At 42.3% G+C, this 17949-nt stretch overlaps 1 protein-coding gene across 2 annotated transcripts in view; it reads left to right on the forward strand.

Annotated features, from left to right (window-relative positions):
* The window catches only part of LOC144770907 (uncharacterized), a 191184-nt gene extending 173568 nt beyond the window's left edge, over positions 1-17616 (forward strand). For both annotated transcript variants that reach the window (XM_078655704.1, XM_078655703.1), the window contains exon 7: positions 4762-17616. In XM_078655704.1, coding sequence (XP_078511830.1) covers positions 4762-7397 — 2636 coding nt within the window. In that variant the 3' untranslated portion in view covers positions 7398-17616. The remainder of the gene's footprint in view (positions 1-4761) is intronic.
* Positions 17617-17949: the final 333 nt, after the last annotated feature.

Below are 17949 nucleotides of genomic sequence, written 5' to 3' on the forward strand. Positions count from 1 at the left end.
AGCGCTTTTGGCATCGCGAGATCTCGGGATTCTTCCACGGGATCAGAGACTAGCGTCCATTGTGGCTATTCACAAGGATGGCAAACCTCGTGACCACTGTTCGTCATATCGGCCGATTTCGCTTTTGAATGTGTAACCCAAGATCCTTGCTAAGATCTTGGCGAGCCGGCTGGTTACGGTGATCGGTGACTTGTCTAAGAAGGAACAGGTTAATCAGGCACTCTCCAAATATCCCGTATTTCAAACGTAGGTCATTATATTTAACAAATTCTGAGAGCAATAGTCCACATTAATCTTTAAATAATGATGTCAAAGTTATTTCAAAGTAAAATGTTCATTTTCAAAGAGCAAGACACAAAAGTACAGATCCAAAACAGGATGTTGTTCTCCAAATTCTTTATTTCATACACGTTAAATGTAAATAAAGAAGTGTTGCCACGTAATAGCGTCGTTCGTGCGAAAACCTCCACTGCTACTGGTAGCAGTGGAGGTTTTCGCACTAACGACGCTATTAATGAGTGACTTATCATGGTCCTCTACAATTTTCTATATTAATGAATTCAACCTTCACGTGGCAACACTTCTTTATTTACTAAGAACAATCCTTGAACGTCTGATACGATATTGAACCGCATATTCTATTCCTGAAATATTTCGGTTTGTGTGACCAGGATTCGAAATATTGCTTCTTACTTGATTATTCTAATTTGGACTTATTTCTATTTGCACACATCTAGATTGCATTGCAATCTGACAATTTCATACCGGACTTGGGTTAATAACATCCCCTCAAAATCACCTTTAGCCTTGAAAAAGTCTCATGTTGAGACGAAACACGTGTCGGCGGTGTGAGCTGGAACAATTTTTAACGTGTATGAAATAAAGAATTTGGAGAACAACATCCTGTTTTGGATCTGTACTTTTGTGTCTTGCTCTTTGAAAATGAACATTTTACTTTGAAATAACTTTGACATCATTATTTAAAGATTAATGTGGACTATTGCTCTCAGAATTTGTTAAATATAATGACCTACGTTTGAAATACGGGATATTTGGAGAGTGCCTGATTAACCTGTTCCTTCTTAGATAATTAATATTAGCAATTTTTGCTAGTTCAACACCCCTGGTGGTGGGTGTATAACAGGATATACAGTGCACCTTCGTATAAAACATATTTATATATTTGACATCACACGCTTCAGGAATTGTATTTACTTGATGTGCGGACATTTTCTCTGTTAGAGGAACACTACCACCATATACTTTGCTTAAGTGATCGGTGACTTGGTACACCCTGATCAGTCTGGGTTTATCCCCCACCGCAATACCGCACTCAATCTTAGACGTCTTCATGGTGTCCTGGCAAGGGCGGGGTCTCTTGAGGAGCCGGCCATCTTGGTCTCCCTTGACGCCTCGATGGCCTTGGACACGGTGGAATGGCCTTATCTGTGGGCCGCCCTTGCCAAGTTTGGCTTTGGCCCCAAGTTTGTCGGCTGGGTTAGACTTTTGTATGAGCAACCTCTGGCTCAGGTGGTGGTCAACGGGAGGGCCTCGGATCCTTTTGTCCTTGGGCGAGGCACGAGGCAGGCATGCCCTCTGTCGCCTCTCCTTTTCGCACTTGCTCTTGAACCCCTTGCCGCAAGGCTCCGTTGGGAGCCCTCGCTCCAGGGCATACGGTGGTCCCGTGCCTTAGAGGATCGGGTGTCGCTCTATGCCGACGACATACTGTTGTACCTTACTTCTCTCCGTAAGTCATTGGGTGTTCTGTTTGACGTCCTGAATTCTTTTGGAAAGAACTCTGGTCTGGTCATCAACTGGGCTAAATCCTGTATTTACCCACTTACAGGTGGACAGCCTTCATTGCCCCGCGTTTGCCCTATACCTGTGTCTGCAGTTGGCTTCAATTACTTGGGGATTTACGTTTCGATGGACCCCAAAGTACGCTATGAGCGGAATTTACTTCCTCCGCTTGCCCGACTTCGGTCGGATGTGGCGGCGTGGTGTAGACTGCCTCTGTCCCCTTTGGGACGAGCGGCCTTGTTTAAAATGATGTCTCTTCCCCGGTTCCTCTACGCCATCCAAAACACGCTTGATCTGGTTCCGGACGGCTATTTTTGTGAAATCGAGTGCCTCCAGAGAAAGTTGATTTGGGGAGGACGGCCTCGCATAGCATTGGCGAAACTGACTTTGCCCTGGTATGATGGCGGTATAGCTTTGCCTGACGTCAAACGCTATTATTGGGTGTCTCAGTTGAGTGCTATAAATCATGCCATGTATGGTCCCGTTCCGAATCCCGCTTATGAGATGGACAGGTGGCAATTGCCGGGGGGCGATTATAATAGAGCGCTCTATTCCAGGACCGCCAGGAGGAATCTTACGGGCCCCACTGCGGTGGCAGTGCGGGTGTGGGATAGTGCAACATCGGCCACGGGCTGGACGAATAAACTGACTAAAGCAACTCCCCTGTATGCAGCTGAGAGACTGGGTGGCCTGTGGTCCTCGAAGGGTTTCGATAGATGGGACCTTATTGGTGTCAGCAAAGTGGGTGATCTTTGGGCCACTGACAGAATCAAATCGTTTGACGAGCTGAAACAGGAGTATAAGCTGAGTGATAGGGAGTATTTCCGATATCTTCAGGTCCGCCACGCTCTTGACTCGGTCTTCCCTGCCGGCACTACGATCCCTGAGTATTCTCCTCTGGAGGATAGGGTGCTGGATGGGCATGTCCCTGACAGCACTATATCCCTTGTATATAAAAAACGTATTAATGCCCGTTCGGACCTTCTTATACAGCTAAGGGATACGTGGTCTGGTGATGGTCTGGAGATAGACGACGAGGACTGGCAGGCTGCAATATCCTCCCCTGAAGAAGTCACGATCCCGGCGCGTCTCCGACTGGTGCAGCTGAAGATTCTGCATCGTATCTATGCCACGGGTCCACGGTTGGTGCATATGGGTTATTCTGAGGATGGGTCATGTCGGCGTGGTTGTGGTATGCTTGCTACTTTTCTCCACATTATATGGGAATGCCCGGAGGTAGTGATTTTCTGGAATCGAGTGCATGCGGTGATGAGTGAGGTCACTGGTGTTGGGCTGCTCCCCGAAGCCAGACGCTGTTTGCTGAATATCTGGGAACCGAATGACTGTACGGTTGCTCAGACTCAATGGGTCACGCTGGGCAACATGATAGCGAAAAGAGATATCGCTCAATTGTGGGGATCTCAAAGGGCACCACTGGTCTCGTCCTGGGAAGAGAACATGGACTGGTGCATGTTTCAGGAAAAAATTGTGTACATCTCCCGTGGTAGACCCAAGAAGTGGGGAAGGATATGGGGTCAGTGGAATTCGTACCGTGGAGAGATATGTGACCCTCCCTTTGTTGAGCCCCCTGATGTTCCACGTTCTCCTTGACTGTACGTTTCAGTATTTTGCCTTTCTGTTATGAGTACTGTATTGCTCACTCTCGATCCCCACCCCTCTTCCCCATGATTTCTATATGCTTGCCGCTCATTTGACTCCCCCCCCCTATCGCTTGTAACAGTCCTTATATTGTTTGGTTTTGCCTCAAATTCTTTTTTGTGTTTTCTTTTTGTTGTATATGTATAGTAAAATATGAAACCTTTTATTTATCCCTGACCGCCATGAGCTCCGGAGAATATCGAGTTTATACGCTGCCGACCCTCGGGTTGTCGGCTGATGAGCTGTGTACTGCTTTGTCATTATTCGTCTGTATAACTGACCAGCCTTGGTGATTATGGGGCTGTAACTGTATTCCTTTCTTTTCAAATAAAGGTTAAAAATAAATAAAAAAAATTAAAAAACGTCCAGTTCCTCTACTGCTATCTTGCCGTTAGAGACCACATCATGTTTGGAATATAGATAAAATATGATGCATTGATGTTAAACGTATTGTAGAGATGATAGCTTTCTTTTTTTGTAATACCTACCGTCTTACTGGATGGTCCCGTTGTCTGAGCAATCCTGTGGCATGTTCAAAAGAACCCTATTATCAAAGACTTTTCTTTGATGCACCTCTATGTTCGCCGGAGGAAGTCACATTTCCGCGTAGGAAAAATCCTAATGGAACTCGACTAGTGAATTTGTCATGCCATTTAAGGTTTACTGATACCGAGAGCCTAGCCCTCCTTCCATTGGTCATTCTTCTGGTATGCAGGAGAATTGGTACGAACGAAGAAGAATTAGACTGTACTGAAGGGAGATGGGGGTATATATATTACAGCGCATGGGACTGAGAGGCTGGGAGTGTACAAAGTTTAATATTTACCTTGAAAGGGTTGCTGTCCTCTCCCACTGCTAGGGAACACTCCTCCTTAGTACAAAGGTAGATGTGCAGTAGAGCGAAATTGCATAAGCTTAGGAAAAGGGGAGAAGAGTTGGCCTAACGGCTTCGGTGGTTGACCTCTGAGCTGGGGAACCAGGTTCGAGTCTCTGCAGGGATACGCAGCATCCTGTGATTCTGAGCAAAATCACTTAATCTTCCCGTGCCTAACTAAAAAGAATGTGTCCTTCTGTAACGCAGTTGGTGCTCGTGTAAAGTGCTCTGATACCCGATACCTTCAGGTAAAGTCTGCGCTATATAAAACTCCGTAAAAAATAGAATTTGTTCATTACCACAGTGATCAACCAGTACCTACTGTTGCAGCCTGTGCATGGATAAAATATTTCAAAGACACAATGTGTTTCTATATCCATATTCATGTATTGATCGTTGTTGATTTGAATCTCAATTTATTCTTGCAGGTAATGGATCCTTGAAGAGTAATGGTGTAGGCGGAGAGCCTGTAAATGACAACAAAGCGATGGCCCGTTGTGAGCCTTTGTTAGAAAAGAGTCAAGCCAAGGTGATCCAGACGTCTGAAAAAGCAACAAATTGTGGGAATCCTATGTGGTCCGAACCTTACCATGAGCTGGGAAGAGAAAGTAAACGGCATTGTGAAAGTGAATTCGGTAATCTTCAGCATTACGTTTTACAGCAGAGAAGCTATTGCGCTGAGACATCGCCAGAATATGTTACATTTGAGAGTAACCCTAGAAATGCAGATCTTCCTGTGTGTCCATCAAATGCAGAGCAATATAAAGGTGCAGATAATTCAGAACACTTGAATCAGAAGAACGGTCTGTTTTTATACCAGCAACTACATACCGACCCCACGAAGAAGAAACGTTACCAGTGTCCGCAGTGTGAGAAAAGCTTTCATCTAAAGACTGCCCTTCAGATGCACAATAGAACACACACGGGATCAAAACCACATCAGTGTCATAAGTGTGAGAAGTGTTACAGTATGAAAGCACATCTTGTTAACCATCTGAAATTCCATTCAAGGAAATCCAAACTAAACAGTCTGCCCATTGGCGAAAAATACAACTCCGAATTGAAGAAAAATATAAATCGGGAAGAAAATAAGGCACAAGTGAGACAAAATAGTGAGGAGACGGAGGATATTAAATTTGAGCAAGCAGTGTTACTAAAGTGGGGCCAGATAATACACCTCACCTTGCCTAATGGGGACATAAGATATAAGTGTACTGAATGTGAAAAATACTTCAAAAGGAAATCTGCCCTGTACCTCCACTGTAAAGCGCATACAGGCGAGAGCCCTTACCAGTGCACAACATGCAAAAAAACCTTTCGATTGAAGGCGCACCTTGTTGGTCATCAGAGATGCCACACAGGTGAGAGACCATATAAATGCACAAAATGTGAGAAAAGTTTTAGACGTGAAGGAACTCTTATGTTGCACTACAGAAAACGTCATGAAAAAAGAGAAAGTGACGAAAGTGATTTTCCAAAGGGCATTTCAGCACTAGACATGGCCAAGCATAATAGTGAGAAACCATATCCTTGTTCTCAGTGTGACAAAAGCTTTACAGGACAGACTCGTCTTGTTAACCACCAGAGATGTCATACAGGAGAACTACCGTATCAGTGCACTAAATGTGAGAAAAGATTCGGCCACAAGGGAAATCTGGTCATACACACCAGAAGCCATGATAAGGTGAAAAGGAATCCTCGCTTTAAAGTTAGATACCTTCAAATGGGGGGTTCTGTAGTAGATAATAGAAAACCTGATGGCAAAAGAGCATACGATTGCGCTCGATGTGAGAGAAGCTTTGCACTAAAAGCACATCTTGCTAGACATTTGAAAAGACATGAAGAAGAAAGACCTTACAAGTGCACTGCATGTGAGATGCAATTCAGGCTGAAGGGAAGTCTTATGGTACACTTCAGAAGGCATCATCAAAAGAAAAGCGATGTGGAATGCGAAACAGGCTCAGATCAGAATGATAATGCAGTAGCACAGATAAACACACAGTACAGTGAGAAACCTCACCAGTGTCCTCAGTGCAAGAAAAGCTTTCAACTGAAAGCTCAACTTGTGAGCCATCTCAGCACACATACTGAAGAAGAGAAACCCTTTCACTGCCCTTACTGCGAGAAATGCTTCCGACTGAAGGGAAGTCAGTATGTCCACATCAGCCGGCATCACGCAAAGAGCAGGGAGGCTGATCGGAGAATGAAGCTATTCCAGGTTGGCAGTGGAGTAGCACCCATACTTGCACATGATGGTTTGAACCCTTATCAGTGTAGTCAGTGTGATAAACGATTTCGACTAAATGCTCATCTTGTGAGCCATCAGAGAATACATAACCAGGAAAAGCCATACTCGTGCACCGAATGTGAAAAATGTTTTAGCCTGAATGGATATCTTTTGCTACATATGCGTAGACATCATGGAAACAGAAGGTATCAAAAACTTCAAAAAAAATTCCGTCAGAAGAGCAATTCTATCATTAATACTGAAACACGTACAAGTTCTAATCAGTTTCAATGTAATCAATGTGAGAAAAGTTTTAGACTGAGGGCTCATCTTGGTAGCCATAAGAGAAAACATAAAAGAGAGAAACACCAGTGCACCGAATGTGGGAAAAGCTTTCATCGTATCGGTACCCTCTTGTTACACCAAAGAACACACAAAGATGAGAAACCTTATAAGTGTACTGCGTGTGAGAAAAGTTTTCGTATCAAGACACGGCTTGTTATCCACCAGCGAACACACACCGGAGAAAAACCTTTTCAGTGCCCTACATGTGAGAAAAGATTCAGCATAAAGGCACAATTTCTTATCCATCAACGAACACACACCGGAGAAAGACCTTTTCATTGTATTACGTGCGGAAAAGGGTTTAATACAAATGCCCAGCTTGTCACCCATCAGAGAACACATACAGGAGAAAGGCCTTATGCCTGCACTGAGTGTGAAAAGCATTTCAGTCAGAAGGGAAATCTTCTAATTCACATAAAGAGAAGACATACTGGAAAAAATGGCGCAATGGCACACACAGAAACACACAAAGAAAATGTATTTCAGAAGTGATAGCTGTTGGTATTTCCTGAGGCACCTCCCAGGGAGAACCCATACCTGTGTCCTAAAATTTTTGAAGTGCTTCAGTAAGAACGTAAATATTAATAGCCATCAAAGAACACACACTGGGAATGTTTGTTTCATGCCCTGGCTCGACTCGAGAACCCGTGTGATCCCTTTCATCACATGTAAAGACCTAAGTAGTGTGATTTAGGGACCCATCCCTTACAAGAACCTCTTGCAAAAGTACACAGTACTACATGTCAAAAAGACACCTGAGCACAAACATATTTGTACCCTTACGAAAGACGCGGAGGTAAAATGTTATGTGTCAAAAAGAAGGGAAGTCCTACAGCAAGCTGAGGATGGTAGAGTGAAATCTTTCAGCAGGTACCACAGAAGTAAAAACTCCAAAAATAAACTTTTAATAAAAACATGCATAAAGCTGATGTTTGGAGAGAGTCGAGGTCTTTCATTTTTATGTTGGAATTTTTGTATTCACATTTCCCAAATACGGACTTATTGAAGAAACCAATAGAAATTCCACTGTTAACGGTAAATAGACTGTGGCTGTGTTTTGATTTTGCATTGCAGAGGGTTTAAATGCTTGCTTATGTGCTTATCTCGCTACAGCAAATACAGGCTACTCAGTTCTTCCTGTGCGAGTCCCAGACAACATGAATCCGATTCAGACTAGGAGATAACTGAAACACTGCAGGCGTAGAAGTATGTTTCATATTGCAAGTCTAGGGGCAAGGATTGCCAACTAATACCGGTTATGTGGATTTGAAGAGCTGCCTGCAAAGACAGAGGTTGAGCTGGGATGAAACATCAGTGTAAGGAATCTGATGTCGGTGGGCAAGGGCAGATCTGATAGAGAATTGATATATTTTTAAATCTCACGGTTAATTGATCACCATTGATTGGGGCGCTGAGACTGCGTGTAGATACCTAGCAATCAAGGTTGGAATTTGAACATTTATAATATTTAGAACTTTTATTTGTCTGAAGGGTGTTTCTGTAGTTCTTGTATTTTTTCTAATTCCTCGTATTACATATGTTACCACAGTGCTGTTGTGACTGTGGTAATGCCAATGGAAGTGTGGGTTTTGTAAAGACAGTGTGTAAGCTAGCTGATTTCAACTGAACTGAAGCGATGAGAGATCTCATACTTTGCAAAAAAAAAGTTTTTTTATATAATTTTAAATATCCTAAAACCTCTTCAAATGTTTTATTGCGCCTGTGTCATTGTAAAATATGTGCAAAATATGTGTAGAATCTTTTAAATTTTCCAGAACTGAAACATCTAGTGATTAGTTGAACAGTGTACCATGTCTGTCTATATTACTACAAAACCAAAGGTATTCTGTTAACAGCTCTTCTTTTTAAGAATAGTGCTTGGGTCATATATATAGCATTTTCAAAGCCCACTTGTTTGTTTACTCATTCAGGTATAAATCTCGTATTCAGACATTTCTAAAAAAAAAATTCTATCTGGGAACAGGTAACACACAGTTACTAACAATTTTGCTAAAAAACAAAAACAGGGATACACCTCTAAACTAATTTTAAGTGTTGATACTTTGACGTGTTCTGTTCCGTCTAGCACCCTCTGTCTAGAATTGACTAGAAGGTCACCTTTGATAATATCCTGGGCTCAACCCATAGCTTAGATTGCTGCTGCCAGGAGATAAACCATTTAAGTAAAGTCTCTTACAGTCACCACATTGGTCCGGTCAAGCTTTCAGTTTCTGTTTAGAATGGAAGTGTGGGTTCAGACTTTTAAGGGTAAGAAAGGTAAAAGTAAAGTAATCCACATTTTAACTAAAATATTTTATCTGTTGAGCACCACTCGTAAAAAGGTGAGATTTGTAGAAAGATGGATGTAATGATTAGATAAATCATTGTTTTCCATCACTAATCATTTTTGATGCAGTTTTAAAATAGCCCAAAATAATGTCTTTCCTGGCTTAGCTGGAAGAGTGCAGTGAAATGTACAGACAGTTCCGAAGTTCAGCTTATTCTCTCGTGTCATGTAAATCTCGCAGGTTTCAACAGAGCAGACTGACCGGGTGTGTTTATACTCCTAGAAATAACCTCTGACTGAGGAGGGGACCTGCCTCCCACCATCTTCTCATGTGTCTGGGGATAGGTGGTTGATTGGCTACCGCAGTCTGGTAAACGTTATAATTAGTCGTGCCGCCACGAACAAAGCTCCAGTTATAACCAAGAGCAGAAAAGTTGAATTGTTTGCGTTCCGGTGAGCTGCTAGTCATTCCAAGGGTGTGTTATATTGCATACCAAGTCTGTCCTTTCCAGTGGTTTACTCCTTCGATTGAATCAGAAATAGGGGTAAAGGGGAGGGCTCTTACCAAAGCCATCACCAAAACATTTGTCTACAGTTGCAACCTTCTTCTCCCTGCAATCTAGCTCCATCTGTCTGTTTGGAATGCAGAGTCTTTTAGGAACTCCTGTGCAGTTTCACTTCTCTCAAAAGTGGGAAAATACCCATCTTCTGACTGTCCCTGTGGAATCTGTAGAGCAGCCTGTGGTATTCCTGCAGCGCTGCCCTCACACTTCCTTGTCCCTCTCGCTCCTTCCTATTGCAGTCTGTCTTAACGGGAGTCCAAGTCTCTCTATTGAATTTTCATGATTGGGTGTTTAGGGGTCCTGTCACTTTGTGAAGAATGACACTAGAACTTGTGTTGCAGGATGAGCTTATTTAAAGAGATTTTGGGAGGCTGTCATACCCCACTTAAAAACTAGTATCAAGATAAACTGTAAATACTGCTTTCCGTTTCTGGGACAAACGCCATGTCATCAAGTGCAGTTTTGCTGGTCATGTTTAGTTCGAATCCTGAAGACTCAACATTTTTTATACTGTCCAGCCACGGTGGGACCCTCTACTGTTTCAAAGTTTAGTGACTTTGTCGAACAGTGTGCATGGCTTTGTTCAGACTGCCTGCAAGTTAGGTCTTTTTCTTGGAAAAACCAGTGCCCGTGCCAGGAATGGGCTCCTGGGGCGAGTGGGCCATTGGAGTAATAGCTCTCATTTAGATCTCTTTGATTAGTGGTCAAACCCCAACAACAGCGGTCTGGGGGTGTCTTTATGTCCAAACGTCAGTATGTTGTTGTCTGCCATGGATTCAGTGGAGCTCCCTGTCAACAGCACCCCCATTTTGCATGTTTGACGTGGAGGATCATAAGAGTACATTCGGTACCGTGCTGTTGTATCCGATTGTACCGTGCTGTTGTATCCGATTGTACCGTGCTGTTGTATCAGATTGTACCTTTTCCAGAGGCATTTGTCAAAAAGCCGTGAAATATTTTTAATGGTAGTGTAGTGTCCAAAAACCTGCCAGCTGCGTAAGAGCTCCCCAAGCCAGAGATCGCTCCAGGTCAGGCCTAGGCTTTGATGTGATTGCCTTTTCTTATGAACACGAGGCACTGATTTTTGAACAGCTGCAATGAGGTGATGAAAAAAGTGACTAAAAAGAATTGCTGTGCCTCCGAGAGGGGTGTCACGGTGCAGTCTTCTGAATGTGCTGCTTTTAGGTCGTTTCCCTTGCAGCTCCAGAGAAGATTTTGGCATGCTGGTCAAGGGTGAGTGATCTAATAACACTGCATGTTCTGATGCAACTGTTTCTTTGGGGCCTTGGTTTAGCTTTGGTTTCCCTGAACAATTTCTTTATGTATTGCAGCCTTTTTGTTGGAAGATCACTTGAAGAAATCTGTGGACCCTTCTGTTATGCATCATTGCTTGCTGTTGGCAGGGTACTTTCTACCTACCATGGTATCATTGCTTTTATTTCAAAGCATTTTTAAAGACAGGAGGTTGACATGATCCTGCACACTCTACACTTTAAAGCAGGTTTTATAGCTGGAGACCTGTGTGCTAAGCACTGCTCTAGAATCCTTTTGGTTATTTAGGCGTGGGCTAAGGAGGTGCAAGTAAATAGACGTTATGTACCGACTATTTGAATGATCCAACACTGCTTCCTTCATACAACTTACCTTCCCCACTCACTGGAAATGCAGCTGCAAGATACTGACTGGGGGTTGGAGCAGGCAGGTACTGGCCACCTGCAGAGCTGTGAATGCACTCACACATCCTGAAGCTGTGGAAAGCACGGTGAGCGCTTAGCTTACAGACAGAGAAAAGAAAAATGAGGGGGGAAAGGACTGTATGCAAGACTCTGGTCGGTAACTTGACCCAATGGGAATTCTATATCAGAGTCTAAAAATAACAAGGAGAAAAAGAATATACGTGAGTAGGCAGGGGATGTCTTCAAAAGGGACCGAGTGAGCCCTGTTGCCGCCCAATGAAAGCAACAAGTTGAGCCATTCGAGCTAAGAATAAAAATACAAGTCTGTTTATCACGTACCATGATGTAAGAATGGCTCCTTCGTCACCGTAGATGTCTGGACTCTGCACTAAATTAATAAACATGTTGCATGTGTGCTACCACCACCCAGTTTAAATTGGAAATTGGCTCTTGCTTGCAGACGATCAGTTTATTCAATCACAAGAGGGCTCTTAGCTCTGTGCAGGGGAATCTATTCTCACAAGTGAGACATTTTAGAATATTAACATTTGAACATAAAAGATAAATGAATAACTTTCCTTTCATTGATCACGTTACTCATAGCTGCAGTTAAAAGCACATTTTGGCATCTGACCCAGCTCTGGGTGGACGTTAGGGTGTTCTCGTGCTAGACATCCGCATGCCCCAACCAACTTGTTAAATCAACCAGCCTGACTTCACGTTTCTACACAGTCCACATATATTTGCAGTTTTGACCTAAGTCTACCTCCCTAGACTCAGTGTCCGTCGTTGTCAGGACTGGTCTCCCCGTTTAAGTCTGCCACCGGTCACAAGAACAAATACATCGAAGGCCATAGTTGTAATGGTCGCTGTTCAGTATACCACGAGGCACAGTGGGAACAGTTCTTGGCCTACAATCAGTGTTCGTGCATGCGACATAAACCCCAACTCCATCAGGATCCTGCCTGTTAAAGTCGATCTACAATGTACATTCATCAAGTAGTCGAGCTCTACTCAAAAAGCGAGCACAATTATCAGAAATATGCCTGAAATATCAAACTTATATGTTTCTATGTACCAGGGTAGGAACATAGTCTGAAAACACATATTGGAATGACGTGAATTGAACTTTGGTCTAATTCAGAACGGTTGCTGTGATCTGTTTGGATAAGCGAGAACCCGGTGCAAATGTAAACCACTTTGGTCTATGTACACTGACAAATACTGATATTTCTAACCTGGAGAAACCGTGCGAGACAGAGCAGCACATGGGCAGTGGGCACCAGAACATGGAGTGTCTCCCACGCAGGCGCATTTCAACCAATCGCGGCTGTGTTAACATTTACAATACATCCTGCAGAATGTGGATTCATAACATTGCACGAAATGCAGGTCCTGACTTTGGTATGTTGATTATTTTATTCGGTCACTGTACTCAACTTTCCTGATCAGGCTCTTCAAAATTGTATATTATGTTTTAGAGTTATTAAAATGAAATCAAAGACAAAACAAAGCCATAAATAATTGTGTTACACAGTTTGATTTATTTTATTTGATGCACTGTTTTCTTTTTAATTGCTTTATGGAACAATTACTTAAAATGAAAAGCAAGCGTGTTGTATATGTTATACAACTGAAATTTCTTTATTGAATATCAAAGCTTTATTTTGTTAAATATGTTTCTGTGGCTTCTTCATAGAATTTTTCAGTGGTTGTTTGTGCTTGACATAACTTCCCTTCCTCTTTTAGTTTGACACTCTCTCTTGCAAGTTCCTTCCATGTCGCTCACAGATAAATACCTTTGACAGAAGCCTTCATCAAGCTTTGTTAATGTCGATTCTACACGTACTGCACCTCGGTGACCCCATTGGGTCTAGCAGTGACATTTCAGTTTGTAGAGCTCCATATTTCTATAACTTAGTTGGCCACTGCTTATCGGTGTCATTGGAGGTAAGGGGATGACACATATTCAGACATGTGGCGGTCATTTTTTCTGAAGCATCTCTGACTACTGGTGTCTGTGAGTGTGAGGTTCTGTTGTCACTCCCAGCCTTTTCACTGGGAAAGTTTCTAAGCCAATGTTTGTAGATGGTTGCGGATAATCTGGAGGATATTTTGGTTACCATTTTAAACAATTATCCTCCTTTCCTCACCAGTGTTTCAAATGTAATCAGTTTCCTAGATGCCACCACCCTTTGTGTCTGCATTTTCTGATTGATTGTATTCTTTTAATAGCTACACATTTGTCACAAAATAGTTGAATGCCTTACATTTGTACAGATGATTCTGTTATGATCCTGGTTTGACACTAATCTGGTGCCTCACAGCCACCTCAGAGCCCTATCTTCTATAGCTATTTAACCTCTCTGCCTCCTTCTAGTGAAAATCAAACATGAGTGCTATAAGATGGGTCAGACTGGTATTAAAAGTTCATTTTATGGTTTCTCGAGCCTTTTTTTATCATTGCCATCATATGCGTGCTGACGTAGCAACTCGGCCTGAAGCTGATTTTCTAGTGTGTTGTTCTAGTCGTATCATCTTTGAATAATCTGTTCTTCGTGAAGTCCTCACTCCCCTCTCTTTCCCCCTCCCTTGCTACTCTGGTTTTAGTTTTCAAGACTTATCTCTACAAGGGACCCGTAGTCTCCTCTTAGGCTGTCCTGACCCCACTTAAAGATATACACTGCTGTTTAAAGGAGGCTGAATGCTTGATAATAAAACTGCACTGGGAGTATGTGCAATATGTAAAGAGCTGTTCGAAATGTATTTATCTTGATACTGGCACCTCCACCCAGCTAGATATGGACTGTTTGTATTAGCTTCCAACATGTTTCTTAGTTTGCCTAAGCATCGTCTTCAATTCTGTTATCAAGGTGTGAGGATCCAATATTGTCAAAAGAACAAACTGATTCCTTGCTTGATTTCCTACAAACTGACTCGCCTAAATGTTTTCATCTTGGCATATCCCTTCCATCACATAGCTCAGTGCTGTGGCAGAATGTAGTAAAAAGCAGTCGGCTGCCTTCTGAAGAGAGATCTTTTGCAAGGGTGTATGTGAAATGTAAGAATATTGCATGTAAGAGCATCATTTTCCATTAGGATAACTGCAATGTCAAGTCCAAAATAAACAACAACACAATGTTGAAAATAGACCATCAACCATAATACTTACCATAACTGCTGCCCTTACCCTAAATGTTATCCCCTGCATTTCTTATTTTTACCCTATTTACCGAGCTCAACACCAGGGGCCTGATTACACGTCCGACGGAGTGGTATCTGTGGGTGGGATACTGCTTTGCCTGTTCACGACCAGCCCGGTTTTCGCTGGTGTGGGAACATCCGATCTAATTTTACCAGTCAGTAGTTCCATCCAGCAAATCAAATGGGATTGGAACCTCGTACCCTGCTCCACCCAAACTTTTTTCTATAGGAAGGGGGAGCATATAGTGTGCCCCATGCCAGAACAAATGTTCCCTTTACCTCACCCACCCTGCACAGACCCCACCGCTTTCATTTACCACCTGTTTGAGCAGGTGATGAATTGGAACATTAATCCCCATGGATTTGAGAATTCCATACAGTTTAATGTCCGGCTAATCCTTGTCTGTACAGTCCTTCCCCATTCAGTTGGGTTTCATTTAAAATGAAAGTTAACAGGTCTGAAGCTACTGCTCAGCCACCATAGCTCTGGCCACCCAGACCTCTGGACATATTTACTCCTAACATGTAATCTGCACCCGAACTTCACTCAAAAACCTAATTTCGACGCTAATTAGTTTTATTTTAAGAAATCAAATGTATACATTGCTCTAACTTATTTTTTTCTTTATTACCTTTCTTCATGATCGTATTTCTTTGTCTTGGGTTAGTGGTTTTTGTATTTCTTTTTTTATGATTTCTTATGCACTGTTACTAATTTTCACCCTATACCCTTTTCTGAATGGTCCGTGACCATAAAAAACATGTGGAAAGTAGACTCACAAATGGCTGCCCCATTTCTACCTATTGTTTTATGTTGGCAGTTTTTTGTCATGAGTCTGGAGTTTTTAGACAAATCACTTAAGAGCTGCTCATGTACCTTGTATGACCGTTTTGTCTTAGTGTGCAGTTTCAAAAAGGTTTTAATGTTCTTCTTATAAAAGCGTATTCTTGCCAGACTGTCTCTTTGGAGCCTCCCCACAGCCTGGGTTAGCATCCAGCTAAGAATCCGAGCCCTGTCAATAACTCCAGCCCCCACCACCCTTTCACTCGTATATCTTGAGCAAGGAGCCCTCATCCACTTAGTGATTCTGACATTCATGATTTATAGTTAATCACTGTCATCTTAATGCCATTTGTTGTAAGTATTTGGTTTAGCACTTCCATGCCAATAGAGTTCTTGCTGTGTTTACTATTTGCATACTATCTGCGTTTGGGGTAACAATTTTATTCACATGTAGTCGGAAAGTTCTCCTGAAGTAAGATTCTCCATGGTGAGCAAAGTCTGATGCGGGTGACTTTGATTAAGTTACATTGAAATTTTGAAACTAAATATCAATGAAGAAAACTTTAATGTAGTGTTATGGTCAATAGCTAAGCTGAAAGATTGATAAGTCAATTATTGACATTACAAATGACATCAGCTAGCAGTGGCATCTCTGCACCACACTGTCATTACCAATAATTTGATATTTCGCTGGTTTACATTTGTATTTATTGTAAAATTGCAGGACTGTCAGAACAATATTTGAAGTTGTGATAACCACCATACCCTGTACCGGGCCCAGAAGCAAATCAAGGCTGTTATGTTGTACTCTTGTTGCATTTATATTCTGCTTCACACCTCTGATGAAGCGCAGAGCCTACATCAGTATAGATGGATTCAGAAAGAATGGGCTAGTAGTTAGTTGTTGCAATGAGCTTAACGATATCAGGCCTAACACATGGAAAGCTGAGCCAGGCGTAGGTCCCCATGGGTATTCTTGCGAAGGTCATGTGACATTCCCGGCAGAAACCTACTCGTTATGTACCGATATCTCCATAGCAGAGCCCTCCACAAAGGGGGAGTAGGATAGCCATGTGCAAATGCACATATTTTATTCTTAACAAGAAAAATATTTTACCCCTGGAGAAACACCTTACCACCTCCGCAAATATGGGGGTGAGCCTTTCTCCTTGAACCCATTGATGGAAAGTTATGACAGTCCTTGTCTGGAGTAAATCTCCGAGCCTTTCCAGGGTAGAAAGGAGAGCAGTTACTGAATGCCTACAAACAGCCATGTTTGTGAGAGTCCAGAAACAAAAACCGCACCTTGTATCTCCCAATTTCGACCCCTAGTGGGAGAACTCAACACTTGCGCCAAAGATCTCCGCAAATGTAAATGGGCTTACACCTGCCAGGAAATCATTGGGAATGTTTAGCAGATGGAATGAAGGTACATTTGGTTGTAAACATATGTTTACGACCAAATTTACCTTTGTGAATAAGTCCTGACAATGCAGGTAATTGTTAAAAAAAAAAAAAAACAAGGGCCTGATTCTGGAAGAGCTCTCGTGTATTGTGGCATGAAATCATATAAGCCCTCATTCTGAGTCATTGAATTCCTGATTCCAGCACAGTCTGGAATTGCACGACTTGCACCCCCACTCTTCAAGCCCTGTCCCCCCAAACATTTCACTAGCTTAACACTGAGTGTGACTGTAAATTATGTGGAACTGGATGCTGCCATCTCTATTGCCTCAGTATTTCAGCATTTTTGGGTCCCTTGTGACAGCTCTAAATACCACAATATCCTGTTTATCTCAGATCTTCCGATACCTGTCTTATTGGTATTTTTGGGAGTACGTGGTCGTCCCAGATAACTTGTATTGAAGATTATAAGTGATGCCATTGCAATGTTATAGTGATAAAATGTGTGCTGTGCTCTCAACACTGATGATTTTTGACATTGTTGTCAATGCTAGAAGAGCTAAGAATTTACCTAGGCGGCATTTACCATCTCCTGAGACTTGAGCATGAAGTCGAAACATTATAAGAACTTTAAAAAAAATTGAATGTTGAGGTTTTTGTATACAGTACTTTGATGGCTAAGAGGCGCTTCAAACCGTAACACTGAATTTCCTTGGGTCTGTTTTTTCTATGATACAGTCTATTAAACAGTTGTTATAATGTTTACTGTACAATAAAGATTTTACATTAAATACATTGAGTTTTTCTTTGCATTCAGTAGTTATTGCATGGCTGTTAAAATTCTTAGACATAAATGTTGTATTGGTTTTTGTAAACGCTGAAACATTTGTCTGCATCTACATGAAAGGACACTTCATGGCCTTTTGCCCCTCTGCTATGAATGGGACAGCAAAAATGACATAAGATGTTGGCTCATAATCTCTTGGCACCTGTAGAAATAGTGCAGAGCTGGGATGTCACGACTAGAGGCCTCTGCTGACCACAGCCACGCCTTGCTAGGAGGTTTTGTAATTGTGAAACCCACAATCAAGGCAACCCCCTTTGAAGCAGCCCTTTTGTATACAAA

This window comes from Lissotriton helveticus, chromosome 7, assembly GCF_964261635.1.
Source record: "Lissotriton helveticus chromosome 7, aLisHel1.1, whole genome shotgun sequence".
In the NCBI taxonomy this organism is placed as follows: domain Eukaryota; kingdom Metazoa; phylum Chordata; class Amphibia; order Caudata; family Salamandridae; genus Lissotriton; species Lissotriton helveticus.